The sequence below is a fragment of the Strongyloides ratti genome, scaffold srae_scaffold0000001, assembly GCF_001040885.1.
Source record: "Strongyloides ratti genome assembly S_ratti_ED321, scaffold srae_scaffold0000001".
Taxonomy (NCBI): domain Eukaryota; kingdom Metazoa; phylum Nematoda; class Chromadorea; order Rhabditida; family Strongyloididae; genus Strongyloides; species Strongyloides ratti.
The window spans coordinates 558,122-582,717 of record NW_020171519.1 but is presented as its reverse complement, the minus strand read 5'-3'; the positions used below and the strand labels follow the sequence as shown (position 1 = coordinate 582,717).

At 19.3% G+C, this 24,596-nt stretch overlaps 4 protein-coding genes across 4 annotated transcripts; 2 read left to right on the top strand and 2 right to left on the bottom strand.

The window, feature by feature from the left end:
- Positions 1–208: 208 nt before the first annotated feature.
- Positions 209–2,638, top strand: SRAE_0000019700 (Transcription factor AP-2; the record flags this gene model as incomplete). Its single annotated transcript, XM_024646055.1, has 3 exons — positions 209–415; positions 463–572; positions 1,276–2,638. The coding sequence occupies 3 exons, from the start codon at positions 209–211 to the stop codon at positions 2,636–2,638; spliced, it is 1,680 nt and encodes a 559-aa protein (XP_024500276.1).
- A 10,379-nt stretch (positions 2,639–13,017) lies between these two features.
- SRAE_0000019600 (Serine/threonine-protein phosphatase PP1-beta catalytic subunit) lies at positions 13,018–14,192 on the top strand (the record flags this gene model as incomplete). Its single annotated transcript, XM_024646054.1, has 4 exons — positions 13,018–13,089; positions 13,135–13,312; positions 13,364–13,839; positions 13,884–14,192. The coding sequence occupies 4 exons, from the start codon at positions 13,018–13,020 to the stop codon at positions 14,190–14,192; spliced, it is 1,035 nt and encodes a 344-aa protein (XP_024500275.1).
- Positions 14,193–14,423: 231 nt separating this feature from the next.
- SRAE_0000019500 (NADPH:adrenodoxin oxidoreductase, mitochondrial) lies at positions 14,424–16,282 on the bottom strand (the record flags this gene model as incomplete). Its single annotated transcript, XM_024646053.1, has 3 exons — positions 14,424–15,718; positions 15,905–16,161; positions 16,200–16,282. 3 exons carry the CDS (start codon positions 16,280–16,282, stop codon positions 14,424–14,426), a joined length of 1,635 nt encoding a protein of 544 aa, XP_024500274.1.
- A 232-nt stretch (positions 16,283–16,514) lies between these two features.
- Positions 16,515–24,076, bottom strand: SRAE_0000019400 (Phospholipase C, phosphatidylinositol-specific, X domain and Phosphoinositide phospholipase C family and Phospholipase C, phosphatidylinositol-specific, Y domain and EF-hand domain pair and Phospholipase C,phosphoinositol-specific, EF-hand-like domain and PLC-like phosphodiesterase, TIM beta/alpha-barrel domain-containing protein; the record flags this gene model as incomplete). Its single annotated transcript, XM_024646051.1, has 4 exons — positions 16,515–19,686; positions 19,737–20,308; positions 23,910–23,994; positions 24,039–24,076. 4 exons carry the CDS (start codon positions 24,074–24,076, stop codon positions 16,515–16,517), a joined length of 3,867 nt encoding a protein of 1,288 aa, XP_024500273.1.
- Positions 24,077–24,596: the final 520 nt, after the last annotated feature.

Here is a 24,596-nt window from a genome sequence, read left to right as displayed (position 1 = left end):
GAAATTTTGTTATATCTAATTTATAAACAATTAAAATAATGTTTACCTAATAATGAATCATGTAATGATGGCAAAGAAAAAGAAAAATGATGTTCGTTGTAGGACTAGGATAAGATTGTATTTTAAATTTTGTGGAAGAGTGTGTCGTTTAACTTAGTCTTTAGTACTAATATAAATTGTATCAAAAACTTATTATTATTAATACAAGATGCCTATTAAGGTCAACAAAAATGTTGATGATAAAAAATCTAAAAAAGATAAAGTTCTTATAAATGGTGCTGCTGTTAGAAATAATATTCAAGTACTAGAGTATTCCAGAACATTACAAGCGTTGTTGGCAGGTTTGGCTGCTGGAATTATGGGTCTACAGTCATTTGGAGGTGTAGCTCTTTATTTTATCACGTTATTTATTCAGGTATAAAATGATTTTTTTTAAAATAATTAATATCTATTTTTTTTAAGAGTGGATTGTGGTATGCTAAAGCGGACTTTAAGACACATCAATTTTTCCTTCAGAATCACCATCTTGTGACACATTCAATTGTTGGAGGATTTTTTACTTATATTTTAGCGTGGGTATTTTTTTATGGCTTAATTCATGTATTTTAACACATTTTATAATGTTTGTATCTTCATTATATATATATATTTATATAAATATAATTCTTTATTTTACTTTGTAATTTATTCTTTAAAGTTAATTTTTTTTTTCTTTCTGTGATAAACGAATAAATAGAAAGTTCGACCCGATAAGATAGTGCAGATAATGACATTGAAGCGTATGTTAAACGAAGGTTATATATTGAGACTGTAGGGAATGCTCGAAGCACTGTGTCAATATTGATCACCCAACAGTGATGGCTTTCTCAGTTCAATTATACATTGAATGTATGTAGCCTTTTTACGTCTCTTGAAGCATGTGGAGCTTGGATTAGTGTATAATACAGTATTGCTATTTATGCAGGTTGGTCAAACCTATTGTAGCGGGGCCAACCTTCATTTATTTGAATTTGCAACCTAGAGGTCACATTATAGGGCTGCCATATTAGTTCTCTTTATGGCAACTCATAAGGGCAATACTATACAGTGAAAGTATGTTGCGTTTTAGCCCATTTGTGTGTATTTTCCTATCGATGGATCACTTTGATATTGTTTGTGGGAAGCTATCGTTTTATTATATATCTTTTTTTACTTTTAAATGTCTATTGTATATACATATATATATTTTTATTTTAGGCTTTTTTTTTTTCTAATATAACTAATAAATTTTTATAGAATGTCTACAACAATTAATAATGACAGTTCAGAAAATTTATTACAAAAAATACTTTCATTATCACAAAGTATTACATCATCAAATGATTCAAATAATACTAGTGATATTGAAAATATGGTTAGTTGCATGAATAATAAAGATACTTATGACAATAAAAATGGTAGTAAACTTAGTTCAATAATTGAAAATTTGAATTCACCTAAAACATTTTTACCAAAAGAAGGTGAGGAAGCTACAAGAAAAAGATCTCTTGCAATTCAAGAACTTCTTGCAAATAAGAAAGCACGTTTAGAAAATGCTAAATCACAACCAATTTCTATTACATCATTATGCGATATTTTTTCTCAAGATAAATGTGGTGATTCAAATACAATTTCTAGTGCTGATACTGAGTCAAATGATGGATCAGATATATCACAAAAAGAATTACTTCAAAATGTTAACAATTTAGCTTTAACAAATATATTACAAAATACAAATGATATTAATCCACAAGAATTTTTAGCTAAATTATTTAGTAGTAATGAACAGGTAAAACAAGTATCGACAAGTAGTAATACAACATTACAAACATCATATACATCAACACCGGGAGTTAGTATAACAGATGATAATGGTGTACTAAGATATCCAGATGTAAATGTTTCTGAAGATGTTATATTTGCTAAAGTTCCTGGAAGATTAAGCCTTCTTGCTAATTGTAAAAAATATGAAGTATCTGTTGGTGAAATTAAACGTCGTCTTCTTGGACCAGAATGTTTTAATTTTTCACTTTTAGGTGCTCTTCTTCGTAGAGCAAAACTTCCTCAAAAGTCAGATGAATTAGTATCTGACCTTGCCAAAATTGGTCTTTCTATTGCTAGAGGTCGTCGTAGACATAGTAATCTTACCTTAATGTCTGCATTATGTGAAACAGAGGCTTTAAAATTGGCAAAAGATTTAGGAAGAACAACTAAGATACATTTTCCATCTAAAACAATTGCAGAAGATGCTTATAAAAGATTTTCTCTTCTTCCTGACCCCGATAATAAACTTAGAGAAGAAAGAATTAAAAAAATGAAAAATGCAATAGAAGTGTTTCAGGAGATGTCAGAGTATATGTTATCTGATCGTAGTCCAATTTTAGATCATGAAACAACACCTATTTTACCTCCAGATATTCAAAGTAAATTTACAAATTATTCCATGTTAACACATGGATTAGGGGTACCAGTTCTTCTAATTGGTCTTCAATCAGCTATGGATTATGTCACTTCCTCATTATCATTTTTTGAAGGTTTAAATTGTACAAATAACATAGATTTGACAGCTAACATTACTACCAATAATATTAATAATAAAAAAGAAGAAGGTACTATTTAGTTTTTATGGGGCCATTTTTTTTTATTTTCAAAGTTTAAATGTCAACTTTTTTAAATAAATTTTTGTTTATTTTTAATTTGTTTAATTTTAAACAATTTATATAAATATATTTATATACAAAAATGGTATATTTATTTTTCTTAAGAAAAAAAGTTGTCTAGTATATCAAATACTATTTGTGATATTAATTATTTATGCAATTTTTGGGTTATATTTTTTACAAAAATTATTATTTTTTTCAAATTTTTTTTAAAAAAAAGTAAGGTTTTAAAAAGTAAAAAAAAATATTTTAATTTTGATAAATTACAAAAAAAGAGAATCTTTGGAATTTTTTTTGTCAATTATCTAAAAACGCTTTTAGAAAAATTATTGTACTATTATAAAATAAAGAAATATATATATAAATGATAATTTGATAGAATGATATAAAAAATAATTTTTTTTTCAAAAAATTTTTCTTTAAAATTTTTTAGTTTTGCAAGGAGTCTCGATAATTTAACACTATTTAGAAAATAAAAGTCAATAACTTCCTTTGAAAAAGATTATATTAAGATTTTTATTTAAAATTCAATTAAACATTGTTTTTTTTTAAACAACATTTTAAAAAGATTTATTAAAAAAATAATTGCTTTGAAGTTTATGAGTTTAAAAATAAAATTTTTCTTTTTAATGAATATATAAAAAAAATTATTAATTAATTTTAATTTAACATTAAAGATTTTTTAAAATGTTTTACTTTATTTTATATTAATATTAATTTTTATTAATAAATTAATAATTTTTTGGTTGTATAGTTTGTATGTAATTAAAATTTATATAGAAAATAAATATCATAATATTATAAAAGCATATTTCATGTTAATATTTTTATTATGGTTAAGTATTTTATAAAATTGTATGAGAAATATATAAAAAATTTTTCCTAAATTTATTTTGTAATGTAACACTATATAAATTATGGGAATGTATTTTATTTATAATTGCATAAAAACCTTAAAAACGTTATTTAAAAGTAAAATATTGTATATATATATAATTGCTTTATCATTATATTAATAAAAAAAGTGACTATAATTTGCTTAAAAGTAAAACATGCATGAATGAATATGTTGATTAGTTATGTAATTTATAAGTGTAATTTTTTTTTAAATCAAAAACATTTTTTTAAATATCCTAAATAGTATTAATTATTAAAATTTGTTTTTTTTTAGTGAAAAAAAATTATCATAAATGTTTCTTTTTTTTTTTGTTTATATTTTTAGTATCAGATAAATTTGTCTAGTACTTGTATTAAAAAATAAATTTTGGTTATAAGTAAGTGGATAGAAAATAAAATCACGATTGTCAATATTACTTTTAATCTTAGTTTATCTTTTGTATCCAATATAATATATTATCGGAAAAATTTTTTTTAACTTATATAAACAATATTTTTCATTCATATTTATTTCAGAAAATAACTCATTTATCTTCTTTAAACCATATTATTTAACTTTTTTTTTAAATTAATTCATTAAACTAATTGATATATATTATATTTTTAATAAATATAGACTGAAAACATTTTAAAATTTTTATATTTATTTTTAATTTAATATTTATTTCTATTTCTTTAAAAATTACTGATAAGTTTCTTATGGTCTATAAAACATTATTATATTAAAACTAACTAATTTATTATTTTTTTTTTTTAAATTTAATAATTAAATGTTCAATTTAATCATTAAATTTATTTGATTAATTAGTTACATCGTATTATAATATGATATTTATAATTTTTTAATTTAAGTATTAATATAATTTTATATTATAAATACTTCTTAGAAGTCATGTGTTGTAGTTGAAAACCAACACATGTAATAAACAAAATTAAGATTACTAAAGAAATTTAAAAAATTTTTTTATCTTATGTTGATTTGTCAAAAATTATATAGTTAACCTTTATGTAAGTATTTTTAAAGCAGGTTCTTTACATACTTATTCTAAAAACAGGCATTACCAATAAATATGTTAAAATTTTTAATTTTTTTACAAATATTAGTTTTATAAAAAAAATTCATGCATTTTAGAAAATTAAGCTTAATTTTTAATTAAATTTAAATAACTTTATCATTACCTATCAACATACAATAAATTATATTTATATTACAATTGATAGTTTTTTTTTGTAAAATGATAAAATAACTTATTTAGACTAGATTATTATTAATATTTATTTTTTTTTATTTTATAACAATATATCAAAATTAAAAACTTTTAGGCTCAAATATTTTTGATTGATATTTATAATGACTCTCCAGGCATTTTATTTCTTATTTTTGAATTACATTATAACTTTTTTAATATTTATGGTTTTAGACATGAAAAGTTTCACTATAAATGTCGTCAAATATATTAGACTAATATTTCATTTTGGTTATTAATCAAATTTAAACAAAATTGTGTTGTTATTGGATGACAGTTGTTTTTTTTTACTTCCTAAAGTTATTTTTTTTCAAAAAGGAAATATTTCATAAGGAATAAAAATTAAATTATTTTTAACATAAATATTTATTTTCACGTTTTTTTTATCTATACGAAGTGTCTTACAATATTTAGTTATTTTGATATTGTTAAAATTTTATAACAATGGAGTATTATTCTTAATATATGACTAACACAATGTTTTTTTTTTATAACAATATATTATTATTTAAAAACATTTTTAATTATTCAATTATTATTAGCTTTTTTTCAAATAACATTATATTATAATTGAAAGAATTACATTATCTATGACATAATGTTAATTATTGTTATCATTAAAATAATATTTTGTGATCCATCAGTGAGCCTAATTGATATTCATAATACGGTTAAAAAAGATTCAAATAATACTATTTGTAATTCTGAAGAATTAATATTTTTTTTATTCTTTTATATTGAAATATAATTAAAAAACAATATAAATACTCAATAATATTGTAATAGTTAATATTATTTATAAAGAAGTTTTATATTAAATATTAGTATTCCGCATACTTTTATCAGTTTAAATATTTTTGCACGTCTTCTTTAAATAATTTCTCTTGTAAATATTGTCTATAAACACCTCCACGATTTTTTTTTTCCAAATTAGATTTCCTTTTCATTTATAACTATTATTTACTTATATAACAAAATTTATATTGAAAATCTTTTCTAGTTTCTTTGTATATAATATTTTATTTAAAGCAATCTTTATATTTAACTAACCACTTCTTCAAGCTCAATAAACTTTAACTTATTTTATAACTTGTAGGGTAAATTTTAAAAAAAAAAATGTTAACTTTATTTATATTATATGATGTACCAAAGTATAATATTACACTTGCAAAAAATTAGGAAATAAATACATTATTATAATTGTCACTCAAGTATGTTTTAAAATTATTTTTCAAGTAAATAATTATTTTGGATTTATTTAAAAATTTTGTACATTGTATTAATTTGTATAAATAATTTTTTTTTATGTATATTTATTGGAACAATAAAAAGATTGTTTCAATTACTAGTTTTTTTTTTTTTTTTTTTTTGAAACAAGCTATCTTATGAATAATGTAAATATATTTTTAAGCTTTTTTAGACATATTATTTTTAATATTCTAAATATAAAACTTAAATAAAATTAAATTGAAGTAGTTAATCAAAATAATTATTTTAATATATTAATATTAACATTATATATTAACGTCTATTTATTAGTTTGTTGTTCTTCTTTTTTTTATGTATATATCTCTAATCATAAATCACACAAATATATAATTTTTTTCTATTATTATTATTCAAATAATATGACAAACGTTTAATATAAATATTTCTTAATATTTTATATTATATTAACATATATTCATACTTTTGTACAATTTATTTTTAATTGTAGTAATAATTTTTTTATAAGTATATTATTAACATTATTAGTTAAAATTTATTAATTTTAAAAACAGTATATAATTATAAATTTTGTTATTTTAAGTTACTAAATTTCAAAAATATCATATTTGTTATATAAAAATTTTCACCTGAAAAAGTTCACTTTTTTTAAAAAAATTTTACATTGTGATAAATCAAAAATTAAATACACGAAATGCTTTATACTTAAATATAAGTAAAATAATAATTTTATTATCAATCATACATTCTTTAATTTTAAAGATATATTCATTTTTAAAATTACAAGTAGATCACTTCTGCTATGATCTCCAAGAAATTATATGATATAGATACATTTATAAAAGTTGGTTAGATGATACTTCAAAATTTAAATGAAATGACTATATTTATTTTTTATATATGATAAATAAGAAGTTTATTTAACTTTTAACATTTAATTTTAATCATGAAAAAAAATTTAGTTTAATAAATACAACTGTGTAAACGATTAAATTATATATATTTATATATAAATATTTTTTAAATATAATTGTAATATGTTGAATATTTTATTGATGTTATATATTATAAATCCAAAAAATATAGTAGTTTTTTAATTAAAATAATATTTTGATATGTCAATTAAATTAAAGATTATATTTGTTGATTTACAAATAATATATAAGCTGAAAAAAATTTTATAATATTTTATCGTCATTTAATTTAATATTGTTTAATAAAAGTTTCATTTTTATCATTTTAACAAATATTTCATCAATTGCCTGTAGTTTTTGTTTAAAATTTTTACAGAACTAGTAATAAAATGTTAACTCAAAGGATAATCAGTATCTCAACAATTATATTTAGTATATAAATGTTTATCAACAGTATTGTCAAATTTTAACTTTGTTTCCTATATTTATATTTTCTAAAAATTTTTTTAATGTCAAGTTAAGATTTTGTCAAAATTACTTTATATAGAATAAAGAATTACTTGATTTAAAAAAATATATATTTCAATATTTAATAATTATTTTAGATATTTAAATGTTTAATGTTAACAATTTTTTTTTAATTTTTTTTTTTAAATTTGCTAGCTTTAAATTTAAATAATGAATTTTATATTACTTAATTTTTTTAATTTTATAATTTAATTTTAAAAGAAAATAATACATTTTTTTTATTTAAATAATTAAATAATATAGTGAAAAGTATCATTTATTAATTTATATAACTTACTATAAACTTAACTATTTATCTTTCTGTACTTCCTATTAACTTATGATAACACTTTAAATATTTAATTTATTTATAAAGCAATCTTTTCTTCTAGTTTGATCAAGAAAATTTTATATAATGCTTACTTTTTAACTATTCAATGAATAAAGTAAAAACTTAAAACACGTTATATTTTTTCTATCATTTTTCATCTAAATAATTTACCATTATAATTTCCCATTTTTGTTAAGAAATTTATTATAAAACTTTTAATAATTGTTATTATTAAAAAAAATGATATTATGTATACCAAAAAATAATCTATATAAATTTTTGTTCCCTATTTTAATGCTAAAAACGTAAAAATCTTATTAAATGTTTGTTTTTTTTTTCTAATATTTGTGAAATAGATTATTTTTGTAAATGTTAAAAAATAAAGAATTATAATTTTTCATTATTATATATTATTTAACAAAAAAACTGGTACTTACGTCATGCAATTAATATTTTTACAATAATTATTTTAAAAACCATTTTGTATCTTCATTTTTGTATTTTTAAAATTTGAAATATATTTCTGGTACTTATGAAGTAGCAAAATATACTAGATCACTTATATTTAAAAAATTTTTAGTTTATATTTTCAAATGTAAAGTAATAAATATTCATGAACTATTAAAATATTTATCTTTTTTTAGTAAATACATATTGAAAAATTTTAAAAATATTTCTTAAATAAAACGGTTTTACAATAAAATGATTAATTATTATTATTATTATTGTTGATATTTTTATTACAATATATTTTATAAAACAATTTGATGATTATTAATAGTTTGAATAATAATTTAAAAAGAAACAATAATAAAAAATGAAGTAATTGTATTTTGTATCATTACATTTATATAACTTATCTTAAAATAAATATTAAACTTTTTTCTTTAACTAGTTACATTAAATATTTTGTATGATGATCTCTTAATTATAGTATTAACGCTTATAATATTTCTTTTGCCATTTTAAAATAAATTATATTCATATAGACTTTTATAAATATCTTAAATGTAAGTGTAAATATATTTTTTTTTAAATTTATAGTAAAAAATTTTTTTTTAATATTGTGTAATTTATTAAAAATTATTACAACTTTTTTTATATTATTTTTTTTTATGTTTTTCACTTTTAATGCTATTTTTTTAAAATATTTTTACAAATAATTAAAGTATTTACAATATATATAATTAAAAATTTTTATATTATTTTACAAAAAATATGTCTATTTATTCATTTATATGTTTTACTTTAAATAGACATAAGAATTTTCAATTGCCGTTTAATATATAACTGGATTTATACAACTAATAATTTTTCTTTAAATAATATATCATGAAAAACGGTGATATTTATCCATATTTATTTGATTTAAATATATTTGTGAGGTATAAAATTTGTATATATTATTCATTAAAGTATATTATATAATATTCAATGATATAGAGAATATAATTTAAAAACTACACTTTTTAATTATTTAAATACCATAGTAATAAAAATAATTGGTATTTATCCAGTTTATGGCTAATATTATAATCTTTTATGTATTTTAATATTGATCATCTTATTTAGAAAAATATTTTTGAATTTTATTATTGATCTATCAATAATTACATTAATTTCAATAGGCTTTTTTTTTATAAAAATAAAAAAATAATAATATCAATTTTATTTTTATATTTTTTATTATAAAAAAATATTATATTTGCTTTAGAAAATTTAAATTATTATTTTATACTTATATATGTATATTTATGTACGTGATGTTATGTAAAACATAAAAGTTTATTAAATATATTTTTCTTAAACATTCTCTTTAGAAAGCTTCTTTTTAGTGATGTATAAAATACAAATATTTTTCAAAGATTACCATTTTTTTTTTAAAAAAAATATTATTTTTATTTAAGAATGCCATTTAAATAGAGCTATTTTTTTAACAAATAAACAAGTATGGGATTTTTAATTGTATTTAAAGATTTATGGTTTTAATTGTGTTTTTAATATGCCATTAAAAAGTATTTTTACTATCCAAACACTCAATATTTTTTTATATTATAAAGTATTATATTTACAATGTATTTAATTTTTCTATATTTATAATATTTAGATCTAAATGTTTAAAGTTTATATAATATTATTAAAAAATTAAAAATTTTATTTATTTATTCATTTTTATAACTTTTTATTAATTAATTATTATAATAATGAGATTAAATAATTATTTAAAATTATTATTTATTCATTTACTTAATGTTATAAATAATTTTAATATAAAAATTTAGTTTTACAACTTTTTTTATAATATTTATTATAAGTCATCTTTACTATAAAAAATTGTTTAATTTTAATAAAACTAATTATATAATATAAATCTTACAATTAATTAAAAATATAAAAAGAAATTAATTTTAATTATTTTCTCAATTACAAATATTAAAAATTTTTATGAATTTAATTATTTTTTTTATAAACATTAATTAAACTTAAAACTTTTTATTTTTTAAGTAATTTTTGTACTTAAATGAGTGCAAATTTTCTTAATTAATTTTAAAGATTTTTAATATAAGCATCATTAACAACAAAAAGCAATATCAGTTTTATAGAATAAAAATAAATTTTTTAAGTAATTTAAATTGTTTTTAAAATATTTATAGATATTCGTAGTGTTTTACAATTAAAAATTGAATGTTTTAGGCGTAAATAAATATTCAACTACTGATATTGTATTAATGTTATACTCTTTTCTTATCTTCTTAAAAATTTTAATTTTTAAGTATAAAAGAATGAATAACATTTCCGTTGAAAATAGTTTTTTTTTTTTTGTTGAAAACTTATCCCGATAGAAATATTGAAATGATGGTATGTAAATATTATGAATATAATTTTTAACTACTCATTTCAAAACATCTAAATAGTTAGCATTAGCAATCTAAACAACTTTTATACTCAGACAAGTTTATATGTTATGACGAAATTAAATGTAACACAACAACTAACGTTATTTATTATTATAAAATTAAAAAAATTATTTTACTTCATTAAATCTATGACCATAAATCTGTCATTTTATTATCCAATGAAATTTATTTTACCTCACAATTAACTTGTTTTATTTTGAATTAAAAACATTTGGTTTTTTTTTTTGAAACATTTTTTAAAATATAAAAACACATAGTTTTATTATCAATTTTTATTAATATTAACATCAATTTATTAAGAAACAAAAATTAATTGTTCTACCCATGTGTTAAATATTTACATATCTTGTAATTTTTACATTAACAATACCTTTACATTTGATTTTTTATCTACCCACTCATTTTTTTTATTATAAAAATAATTATACATATTTGATTCTAGTGAATATATTTTTGATAAGAAAATTATTTATATGCTTATAAACGATTTCTGAAAGGAAAAAACAAAATAAAATATTTTTTTATGTAGTGTGAAAAAAATATATCCAAATATATTTTTATTATTTATTATATATATATTTAACTAAATTATACTGAGTTAAATAATATAAAAATAAATTTAATATAAAATTTTTAATCATCAATTTTTTATGAATCATTTTAATTGAATAATCATTTAGTTTAAAAAAAAAAGCTTATATTAAACAATTTACTTGTAATTGTGCTAAACCATTTTGACGTCATTTTTATAATAATATACCATTTCCGATATACTATAAAGAAATAAAATTTCTTTAAAAGTTTTAACTATCTATTCAATTCATGATATAATCACAACTAAGAAATTTATTATTTGAGTCATTATTTGATAAAAGAATTTATTTTATTTATGAAATTTTTTAAATAGGATAATAAGTATGGTTAAAGTGTGGTCTTTTTTTATTGTTTATTATCAATAAATTTTTCATATATTTATCATTCTCTTTATAAATTTGTTTCTAGGTGATTATTATAGACTATTAAAGTACACTAAATTTTTTTTTATTGATAGTATGTACATATTCTGTTATTATTTCTACGTATATTTATTTTTAATAATGTAATATATATATATTATATAAAAAATTACTTATATATTTTAATAAAAATATCCGAATTTCTGATATCATTACTTCATGTTATATATCTCATCTTTATTAACGTAACAGTTGTTTTGCCGTTATTTATTTCTTTAAAAATCAGTAATAAAAATATATTGTTTAATAATAAGTAAAAAAAAATTACTTCTGCGACAAGACTTACTACGTGTTTGACATGTTATTATTAGCCTTCTTTAATAATGATTTAAACTTTTCTATACTTATTTATATTGTGTCAAGTAACATTTTTTATTCAATATTTGTATTAAAAAGTTTAACATTTCCATAAAGTATGTAAAGTTAAATTTTTTATAATATTCAAACAAGCAGCGATTCGTATTTAACATTATTTGCTTTCATTCTTTTTACAATTCATATTTATTCACATCTTTAATCATCTGATATATTATTATTAAGTGAAGCTTCATGAAATTTGTTATGAATTTCTTGTCAACAAAATGATGGAAAATAAGATATCTTCAAAAAAAAAAAAATAATAATAAAATAAAATAATTTTCCGAAAACAAGGTTAATTATATAATCATTATACATTTCATTTTCAATATTCTTTGTTTGAAAATGTATTTTATTTTTCTATAAATTATAATTATGTGAATTAATTTTTTCATATATAAAAGTACAATATCGTTGTAAATTCATAAAAGTTATTATTATTTAGATACATACTATACTTTTTCAAAAATTAAATAAACATTTGTTTGATAATAAAATTTAACTAGTATAATATATCTTTATAATGAGATAAATTCATGAATTTTATATTGTTTTAAAAATTGTTTATTATATACATAATTTTTTTTTTTATAAAAATTTAAAGTTTCTTTTTTTTAAAATTATTTTTTTTAGATAGCTTTAAAATCGTAGCATTTTTTTTTTTATCAAATATAAACAATATTACTATTCCTAAAAAAAATTCCAGATTTTTATAATACTACTTGAAACACTACACTTATAACATATTGACACTTCCAGGTGGTAACTAAATCAACATTAAGTTATAATAGTTCAACAGTCTATTATATTCTTCAACTTTACTACTTCAAATTCAGTTTAAAATTTTGTCGAGTTTTGAAAAGTGATATCCTTTTGATAGTATTGTAAAATCAGGTTTCACTTAATTTTATAATTTATCTCAAACATGATTACTAGAAGAAAATCATATCATTTTGATCAATTTGATATTGATAGCATAATTGCTAAATTAGTTGGTGTAAGTTAAAAAAAAATATATATATATATATATAATGTATCATAGCGTGAGGCAACTTCTAGTACAAAACCATGGCATAGAACTGTTGAAATTTCAGAAAATGATATAAAAATAGTTTGCCAACATGCTAGACAAATATTTTTAGAACAACCTATGTTACTTGAGTTATCAGCTCCATTAAAAATTGCTGGAGATATTCATGGACAATTTTCAGATCTTTTACGTTTATTTAATATGGCAGGATATCCACCAACATCAAATTATTTATTTTTAGGTGATTATGTTGATCGTGGACCAAAATCTCTTGAAACAATTGTTCTTTTATTTTGCTATAAAATAAAATATCCAGGAAATTTTTTTTTATTGAGAGGTAATCATGAAGTAGCAAGCTTAAATAGAATTTATGGATTTTACGATGAATGTAAAAGGCGATATTCAGTTAGACTTTGGAAAACTTTTCAAGATGTATTTAATTGTATGCCAATTGCTGCAATAATTGAATCTAAAATATTTTGTTGTCATGGTGGTTTATCACCACATTTAAGAAACATGGATCAAATAAGACGCATGGCTCGTCCAATTGATATTCAAGATACGGGTATTTTGTGTGACATTCTTTGGTCTGATCCTGATAGTAAAATTCTTGGATGGGGTAGAAATGATAGGGGTGTATCATATACTTTTGGAACTGATGTATTAGATGATTTTTTAAGGAGAAATGATTTAGATATTGTTGTTCGTGGTCATCAGGTAATAATAATAATAATTATAATCATAAAACTTTTTTATTTTAGGTTGTTGAAGACGGGTATGAATTTTTTGGAAAAAGAGGTCTTGTCACAATATTTTCTGCACCAAATTATTGTGGACAATTTGATAATGCAGCGGCTGTTATGAGTGTTGATGAAAATCTGTTATGTTCATTTCTTATAATTCACCCCACTTTTACTGTACTTAAAGATAAAAATAATTCTCCTCCAATGATTGGAAATCCAAACAATGGAATATGTCATCCACTTCCGATGATGACTTCAGGTGAATCAAAAATTTTATCACCATTAGAGTCAAAAGTTTCAAGAGTTTTTAGAAGAGGAGTTTTATAATATTTATACAAAAAAAATTTATAATTAATTTGTATAATTATGATTACTAATTTTAATATAAGAATATAAAAAAAAATAATTCTAAATTTTTTATAAATAAAAATCTATTAATTGAGTCAACATATAAAATATTTTTATTATGTACTCTTTGTAGTATTTTTATATATATTCTTTTTACAATAAAAAAGTTTGTATCTATATTGATTAATAAAGATTTTTTATATATTATTTTTATTTTCCTAAAACTTCTAAAACATTTTGCAATTTTTCCCTTTCTTTTCCATATACTTTACCAAGTTCAATTTCTTTTTCATCGATTTTCTTCCAATCATCCCAATTAATATATCTAATTTTACGATTATTGAGTAAAGTTTTAATACCCTTTTTCTCTCCAAATTTATTATTACATAAGTCATTATATAATTCTCCTGCAACTCCAAATGCATCAGCTTGTGTACTAGCAATAACACCTTTTGCTCCATGAATACACCAACCCGTAGCATAAGTTAAACAATCAGTATCAATATTTGAATTATCTACTCTGTAAAAATCTTTCATTGCTAATTTATTTGAAATTTGTGGTAATCCATTTAATATATACGTTTCAAAACCAATAGCATAAATTAATAAATCACATGGTATAGTTTTTATTTCATTTGTTAAATTATTTTTTATATCTAATGCTTCAATACGATTTGATGAATTTTTATGAACTTTAACTGGAGATTTATAAAATCCTATTACTCCATTTTTTTCTCCATCCACATTTTTCTCTTGTTCTAAAATATGATTTATCATTAATTCTAAAATTCTTTTTAAAGGACGAGGATATTTATCAATATTAAGATTATTAAAATATTCCAATGACATATCAATTTTAATTGATGCACAAGGTAACCGTAAAAATTCTCGAAATTCTTTTATTGTTACTGATGTGTTCTCTGGTCCCCTTCTACCATATAATTTAATATCGGATACACGTGATTCCTCTAATAAATGTAATTCTTTATTTGTAATATCATATTTTGTTAGATTCTTTACATTTTTTAATAAAATTCTAGCACAATCTAAAGAAACATTGCCATTACCAATAATAACAGCATATTTCTTGTCTAATAAAGGAGCATTGAAATTTGGTGCCCCATTATACCAAGAAACAAAATCACCTCCGGCAAAGCAATTTATAGCATCTATTCCTGGTATAGATAAATGTCTATTTTTAGAAGCACCATAAGCTAAAATTATTGCATCATAATTTTGACAAAGTTCTTTATATGTTACATCGTGACCTATATTTACATTACAAAATAATGAAACATTATTAGAATTATTTATAAATAATTTTTCAAATTGATGTATACAATTTTTAACATCTTGATGGTCTGGTGCAACACCATATCTTACAAGACCATATGGAACTGGTGATTTATCAAATATATCTATATAAGCATTTTTAAATTTTCTTATTATTCCTGTACTTGTGTATAATCCAGATGGACCAGCACCAACAATAGCTATTCTAGGAGCTGAAAAAGAATTTGAAAAATATCGAAAAAATTTTATTTTATTCATTATTCTTTTAATATCTAAAAAATAAATATTTCTTTAATATACACATATAAATAAAAAAAAATGGTAAAATACCAATAAAAATAAAAATTTGTAATTAAAAAATTTTTATTTAGTAAGAAAATTTTCTTTTCTATATACACGAAAAATCATTGAAGATTTAAATCTTTCCCTAGTTTTAATATCTTCATCATCTAAATATGGTACAAGATCATCTACCATTATTTCTGTTTTTGTAAAAATATCAAAATCTAATGTAAATCCATATCTTTGTTGTAATTCTCCTAATACAAGACAACCCTTATTTATTTGAGCACCCAAAGCAAAAAATATAACTGAATCTGATGTTCTTTCAAGTGCTTTAATACATTTATCAATTAAATACATTAAATTTGACTTTCTAAAATATTTAAAAATATAAAGTTTATATATACTTACCCATTAATGTAAATTACTTTACTTTCTAAAATAGATTCTTTAGGAGTTTCACGACGATATACATCATAACTGTTAACATCCATTTTATTTGAAAATATAAAAAAAATTACATTAAAAAATTATTATCTTTTAAAGATACTAACAATATTTTGGAATAATGTTTTATATAATTAATACTGTAAAATTAATGAATTTTTTTTGTTTTAAAACTAAATAATAAAGAATTTAATAGAAAATATTAAATTTTATTAAATTTTTAATTCGCAAAAGATTTTTTTTTTATAAATTTAAATATTACCAATAATTTATAAGAGATCATTGAATAAAATTTTTAGCAGCACTAAATTTTTCATCGTTATTACTTGTAATTATTTGTTTAATTTCAGTAAATTTTTGATTAATTTCCTCAAAACGACGTTCTTTAGAATTTAACAAAGCCCTCCTATTTTCAATACCTAATTTAATATATTTATCTGAAATTTCACGTTGTTTTGTTTTTATACTTGCTTTTCCTTGAAATTTTTGAATCTCTAATAATCTATCTTTTTCTGCATTTTTTTGCATTGTCTTTAATTCTGTGTCATAACCCATCTCTAATCGTTTATGTATTTTTTTAATATCTTTTTCTATTAATTTAAAAATAATTTCATTTATAATTATTTCATATTTTTCAATATCTATAATAGTTGGAATTTTTTTAAGATTTTGTTTAAAACACTTTTTTTCATTTGAACCACTAGCAGACCATTTTTCTACTGTCGATAAAAAATCAGGAAATTTTTTATCAAATTGTTTTCTTTTTTTAACAACATCCTTGGATTCAAAATATGAAGGAATTTCAGGAAATTTTAGATCCATTGTATCAATATAAAAAGATTTTTCCTCATTTAATATTTTTCCAAAAAAATTTGTATTTGATCCTTCATTTAATTGACTATATTTTTTTCCATCATATATTTCATGTGAACTACTAAAAGATGTTTGTTTCTTTTTTAGTCTATCATAATAACTATCTAGTGAACTTTTTTTTTCTTGTATTGCAGAATCAATTTCATCAAGTGATGTTAATTTATTAGGTGATATTACATCAGAAGTATCTGAATATGATTCACCTTGTATTGGTTTATCTACTGATATACTCATTACTCTATTTATATGTTCTTGATTTTGTTCACCAACTTTTTCTAAAACTTCTAACATTTGTCTTTTATTTTCATCCAAACTATTTCTTTTAATATTACTTAAAGATCGACCAGAATTAATATTTCTATTTAATCCTGATGTTCCAATTGGGTCTTCTAAAGCTGTTTCCCATGTTCTTAATTTAGATAAAGCTGCAATTGGATTTTGAAGTTGCATAACTATTTCTCTATGTTGTTCAGCAACATAATCAGATACCTCAAATTTGGCAAATAATGAAACTGGACCAATAAAACGATTATATGCATTACGTAACATAACATGTTTATAACCAGGTGCTAAACCAAGAACTGGAATAATACGTTGACCCAATAAACGATTATTTTCGTCTAGTAGTGCTAATCGTAAAAATGCCATAGAAGGCATAATTATTTTATCAAATACAATTTGACAATTTTCATCATTAATTGAATTTGAAAATCTTGTATTAAATGTTTGTATATTAACACCTTTTGATCTAAAAGGTTTTTTAGAAGAATCTTTTGGTATACCATACATTTCAGCTTCAACATAAACAACAAGGGGACGTTTAGTTGTCAAAAGACCAAGCATTTGCCCAGAGATAAGTGTAACTCTTAATGTATTTGGTACAACATTTTCTACTTGATGAGTTTCAAATGGATCAAATTTCATACTTTCTTTTCTCATATTTTGAGGTTTTAAAACATATCCACAATTACCATTTGTTTCAAAAAAAGATGAATTTATTTGAAATGGTAAATCAGGTGTTTGAAAATTTATTGCTACCATTTGGCATGCTGAACAAAAAAACATTAAAGGCATAAAATTACTTGAATCAATCCGAGATCCTTTTGGAAAAACACGTGTAATTTGTCTTTTATTATGTTCAACAAATTGTTCACCTTCATTTTTTAATAATTCAATTGCTTTAACTTCATTCATACTATATAATTCAGAACTTATTCCCTTATTACTTGCATCTACAAATGATGTAAGTTTTCCCATTGCTCTAACATAATTGACAAGATTTGATAAATCAGAAGCAACTCCAGATGTACTTGATATATGGGTACATGATGGATCATTTTTATTAATATTATCATTTTTATTTATCTGTTCATTTTGAATTATTATTGGTGATATTTCGTCAACAGAATTAAGACGTGAACCAGTTGAACAAGATAATTTAGATGGTCTATTACATTCTCTATTTATCATATTTTCATTTCTATCAAAATATATTCTTTTAATATCTTCAGAATTATCATCATCTGGTAATTGTATATTATCATCAATAAAAACATGTGATATTTCTTCTTCATTTTCATTAGTCTCATCAAAACTTTTTGATTGTTGTATTATTATATTATTTGAATGATAATCATCATCTCCATAGGATTTATCTTCTGAATTTTGACTACAATTACTGTCCATTTTTTTATTTTTTATTAAAATTTTTCTTTTTAAAAGATTTGGTGAAGGTAATTTAACTCCTGACTTTATTGGATATTCTGATAATGCTTCACTAAGTAGTAAATCTCCTAAAATATTTCTACAATGTTGAGCCATTACTTGTTGTTGTTTTAATGAACAATGATTTTCAAAAGATAATATTACTGGATAACTTGAATTTACAAATGCTGTTTCTGCAATTGCCTTAATTACATCTTTAAAAAGAATTGTTGTACAAAAAAAAATTGTTTGTGGACCATGTGTTATAATAGGTTCATTGTTTGGTCCATCCCAACAATCAAGTTCTACACTTCTACATCCTAATAATAAAACATATCTATACATAGCAACTGAACTTCGTCCTTTCATTTGTTTTCCACGTAAATATGTATTATGAGAACTATTTATAAAATAATGAGATAATGGTTCATTCATATCTTCATTTTTTAATTTCATATACCCTTTTCTTATTAATGTATTTTCAGGACTAATTAAAAAATTTAAATACCCTTTAAAAGTTAAACCACTAGCATTGAAATCTTCATAATTATTTATTAATTTTGTAACAGATTCCATACTATGATGAGGAAATAATATCTCATTAAGTCTTTGATCACAATGTTCCCGTAATAAATAATTATGTACTTGAGTATCAGATGCAATAGATTTTTGAAAGACTTTATCAAAAACTTCTTTAATATCATTTCTTTTCATTGTTACCATATAAACATGTAATTGAAATTTAGGACATAATACTGTTTCAAGTGAAATTTGTTTTTGTTTACTAAATTCTGGTACATGTAATGATATATCTGATTCTAATTGTTTACGTTCTTCTTTCAATTTTGTAGATGGTATAATATACTCAGTTAAACTTAAAATTAATTTAATATTATAAAAAAAAATTTTTTTTTATAAACATACACATCTGGTGTTATATAATCAACTAAAACACAACATTCAATTTTAGTAAACAATCTTTTCCAAAAATAAAAGTAATTTTTTTGTTGTTTATTTAGTTCATTAGAACGCTTTCTAAGGTAATCTCTCCATTGTAATGCTAATTTTTGTTTATCAAATAAAAATGTTGTTGTTAATAAACCATGAGTTATATCAGAACCATGACAAATAGTAAGAACACAATTTTCAATTGTAGATTCACCTTTACAAAAACTACCAAGAAAACCTCTTAATTTTTGTTCATCTTTAAATTTTCCTGGTTCTATTCCCCAACCAATATATATATCAAATATATCATCAATATATAAACAATCTCCATAATTTAATGTTTTCCAGCCTACAATTAAATGATCATTTGTCAATTTTATTTTTACAAATCGACCATATAAAAATTCAACACTTGAATCAAATTTATATACAGTTACAGGAATTTCCATTTTTTCATTATTATATATTAATGTATTTTCATGTTCATTAGACATGTCAGATGATTGCATACCAAATGCATTTATAAATTTTAAGAATTCTAACCCTATCTGAAACATTATATATAAAAATAATTTATAAAATAATTTTAAAAAAAAATTATATACATATACATAAGTTTAATCTGATAAGGTTGATAGTATAATAATAATTTATATCTAATCAACTTTTAAAAGTTTTATACTAAAAATATTATATTATAAATAATGACGTCTATGCCACATATCAAAAATAAAACATAAAATGATATGACATAAGGATGATTCAATAAAATAAATATAGGATTACCTAAATAATGTATAATATTAATAATAGGTACCCCATATTCTTTCATAAATATACTTTTTAGTGGTATAATTTAAATTTGCTTAAAAAGATAAACAAAAAGTCCATTTTAAGGATAATAAATTGTCTAAATTTCTTGGTATTTAAAAGTTTCGACATTTTAAAATTTTAGAAATAAAAATGATGTAACTACAATTAAATTAATATTTGGCGTTTATGACAATACTATATTGTAATGTAAGACACAACATGTAATAATTTTACTTCTAATGACTTATAATATATGTATATTTATATATATATATGAAAGAAATAGTGAGGACAGTAAGTCGAACTACAAATATAAATCTGTTGAAACGAATTTTGTGCAATGTTAGGGATGTATGGAACTCCCACATTATTTGCGCAAAACCTTTTCTTCCTAAAATGACACGTTTGATCAGCAATCATTTTAGGGATGAGATAAGAATATATTATGAATGTCTACATTATTATATATATATATATAACTTTAATATTTCAAAGTTTTTTCGATTGTAAATATGCAACACTTCAATATCATCTTTTCATTAAAAAAGCATCATGCCTAATCATATGCAATTATTATTAAAAGTACTTTTAGTTTCTTTAAATAATATTTTATATAAAGAAAATAAATATATGAAGAAAAAAAAAGATAATATTTATAAAAATAAAACTTTATAGAAATATATGTATAATACATATATATATATATATAATATTTTTTTTTTGAATTTAAAATAAAAGTTTAATAAAAAAAAATTAATAATAATATAAATTTAATTTATATCACTTTATAACAATATAATATAATAATTTTTTATAACATTTAATATTATGAAGAAAATTTACCTATTAATACAAATTTCTTTAATTAAGTAATAGTAACTGATTTAATAAAAATATTTTAATAGCTATTTAAATAATTATATTTTTTTAAAAAAAACTATTACAATAAATTTTTCTTAAAGTAATATATATTCTTTTGTAATATCATTCAATTATATTATACATCTGATGTTTGAAAAACTTTTTAATAAAAAAATATATTAATAAATAATATAATAATATTACAAAAATTATACGATATGTCAATTAAATATATTTTTATAAAATATGTAAATTTTTGACATTTCATTTAATAAATAAAATTTTAATACAGTTTTTTTTTATAAAATTATATTGTTTATTTATAATTTTCTTATAAAAATAAAGACATATAGAAGTAGTGTAATAATATTATATATACATCTATTCAATATTTAAGAATAATATTATGATTAATACTTTGTATTTTTGTCACATAAAAATGAACAATTAACTTTATTTGAGTATAAGATTAATGTAAAAAAAATTTTTTTTATTTTAATTTTTATCAATTGATAAATTTTATAAAAATAGGTATAACACAATTATAGTATAAATAATATTAATGCTTTGTTAGTGAACTTTAATATTAAACACATCATAAATACTAAAAATAAAAGTATACAATATAACAATATAATTTTAATATTAACCATTTATAAAATGTAATATGTTGGAAATAGTTAAATAATAATTGTTATATAACATAAAAGATCAATCAATCATATTATAAATCACATTTCAAATTTTTTAAGTTTAATGGAATTTAAATATTTATAAATTATTATATTTAGGCAAAAAAACAGCAAATGTTTTGTTAAAAATTTAAAAGTAATTTTAAATATATATCTACCTTAACAAAATATAATATAAGTTTTAAAATGAATTATCTTATATATATATGTATAAAATAACTAATAAATTTTAAAATTATTGTTAAAAATATTTTTTTATTTGTTGATAATTACCACAATAATCATTTAAATTATTAAATTTACAAAAAAAAAAAAATATATATATATATATATTGTTTATTTGTATAATATATTTTTTATTCTTTAAATAAAATTTAATTTATTTTTGAGAAATTTTATTCTGATTATTACAATCTAATTAATATTATGAGAATATATCTTTTTATAAATTAACTTCCTACTAATCTAAAAATATTTCTTAACTTTAATTATATCAAAAAATTTCATTCTAAACTTGATTTAATATTTATAATTTACATTTATTTGACACTTATAACTAAAATATGCTCAATATCAACAAAATTAATGATAATAAATTAATAATATTTTCTTGCAAAGTATATTACATGCACCAATGTACATAAAATTTTAAAGCACAATTAAATTAAACAAATGTATAAAAGTATTTCTGTATTATTAATATTTTGCAAAAAAAAAATATAAAAATATATTAAATTATCACAAAAGTAAATATCACTAATAATATATTTCTATTTGTAATAATATTTTAAAATAAATTACTTTTATTTTTCTTACACTATTATATGTATTACATTTTTGATATAATTTACAAAATAAAAATCTTTTACAATAAAAATTTATTTAAATTGTATAAAAGTTATTGTTACAAATATTTTAGCTATGAAAAATTATTATTTTATTACATTTTTATAAAATATAATTTGTAATTTTTTTGAACTATTAAATTAAACATCTATTTTACGGTTACTAATTTTAATTACTAAAAATTTTATTAAAAAAGTACAATAAACTATTAAATTTAATAATACTAGTACATTTATAAGTAGATAATTTTATCGTAATAATAGAATTTTCCAAAAACCGTGTTTTGAAAAATAAAATAATAAAACATATTACAACTTGTATTAGTTTTAATTTTGGAACTATACATTATTGAGACAATTTTACTATAATAGTTGAATTGAAAATAAGTTACATCAATAAAATTGTTTAATATAAAAAACATATAAAAAATACATAAAAAAAATTTATTCATATACTAAATTTTGATTTTAAATAATAATAAAATTATTTATATAAAAAATATTTTATAATTGTATAACTTTTTCATATTAAAATCAAAGTAATTTCATATATTGTGTAAGAGAAAATATTCTAATAAAGTAATCTTAAATGTTTTAGAAAAAAAAAAAAATAATTTTATGGAAAAAATTATATATAATTAATTTCAAGGTAAATTATATAAACATTTCTTTTTGATAATATTTTGTAAATAAATATAAAAATGATGTTCTAATTTTAAAAAATATAGTTTTATTCAGAAAGCTTAATATTAAATAGTTATAATGATTTTATTCTTTTCTCAATAAAAATAATTAAATTATCTGATAACAAAAGTTAACTTTTAATGTTAAATAAAATTTTATTTAAATAAATATTCATAATGTTAAATTTTATCATTAATATGTAAATAAAAAATATAGAATATCAAAATTCTCTTAAAATATTTGTCATAATAAACTTTAAAAAACAATATTTTCAGTTTCGTTAGAATGTCATGTTTCATCGAGCTGTCAGCAGCATTTTTTTCAATTGATAATAAGTTTCTAAAATAAAATAACTAATTGATTAAACATATTATTTTACTTACAATTTTAGGTATTTTAACAAAGTATTGTAAAAATACATCCTACAACAATTTATTCGTTTTAGCTTCTTTTTTATAACATTATTAAATTTATTTAAAAGTTCAATCGTTCAATTTGATAAAACTTGACTACAATATTATAAAACAAATAAGAAAGACACATAACTTATACTTTGACTTTTTAACAATATATAATTATCGAAAACAACCTTTATAAAAGTAAAAAGGCAATTCAAAAATGTATAATAAAATAAGAACATTTATTCAAATGGTAAAATTATTTTTTATTTGTAATATTGCTACATGTTCAAAAAGGAAAATTTTTTAAAACTTATTTTAGAAGTTAATAATAAAATAAAATCCAAAATATATGATAATAATAATTAATTTGTTTACAATATGTCATATTAAAATAAATAATTTTAAATTATATATCATTCATTGATACTATATAATAATTTTTTATTAATTTATAAAATGTTATCATTTATTTTAATTAGAATATATTCAAGTAGTGTTAATATTAATATAAAATATACATTTATAATTAACACCATATAT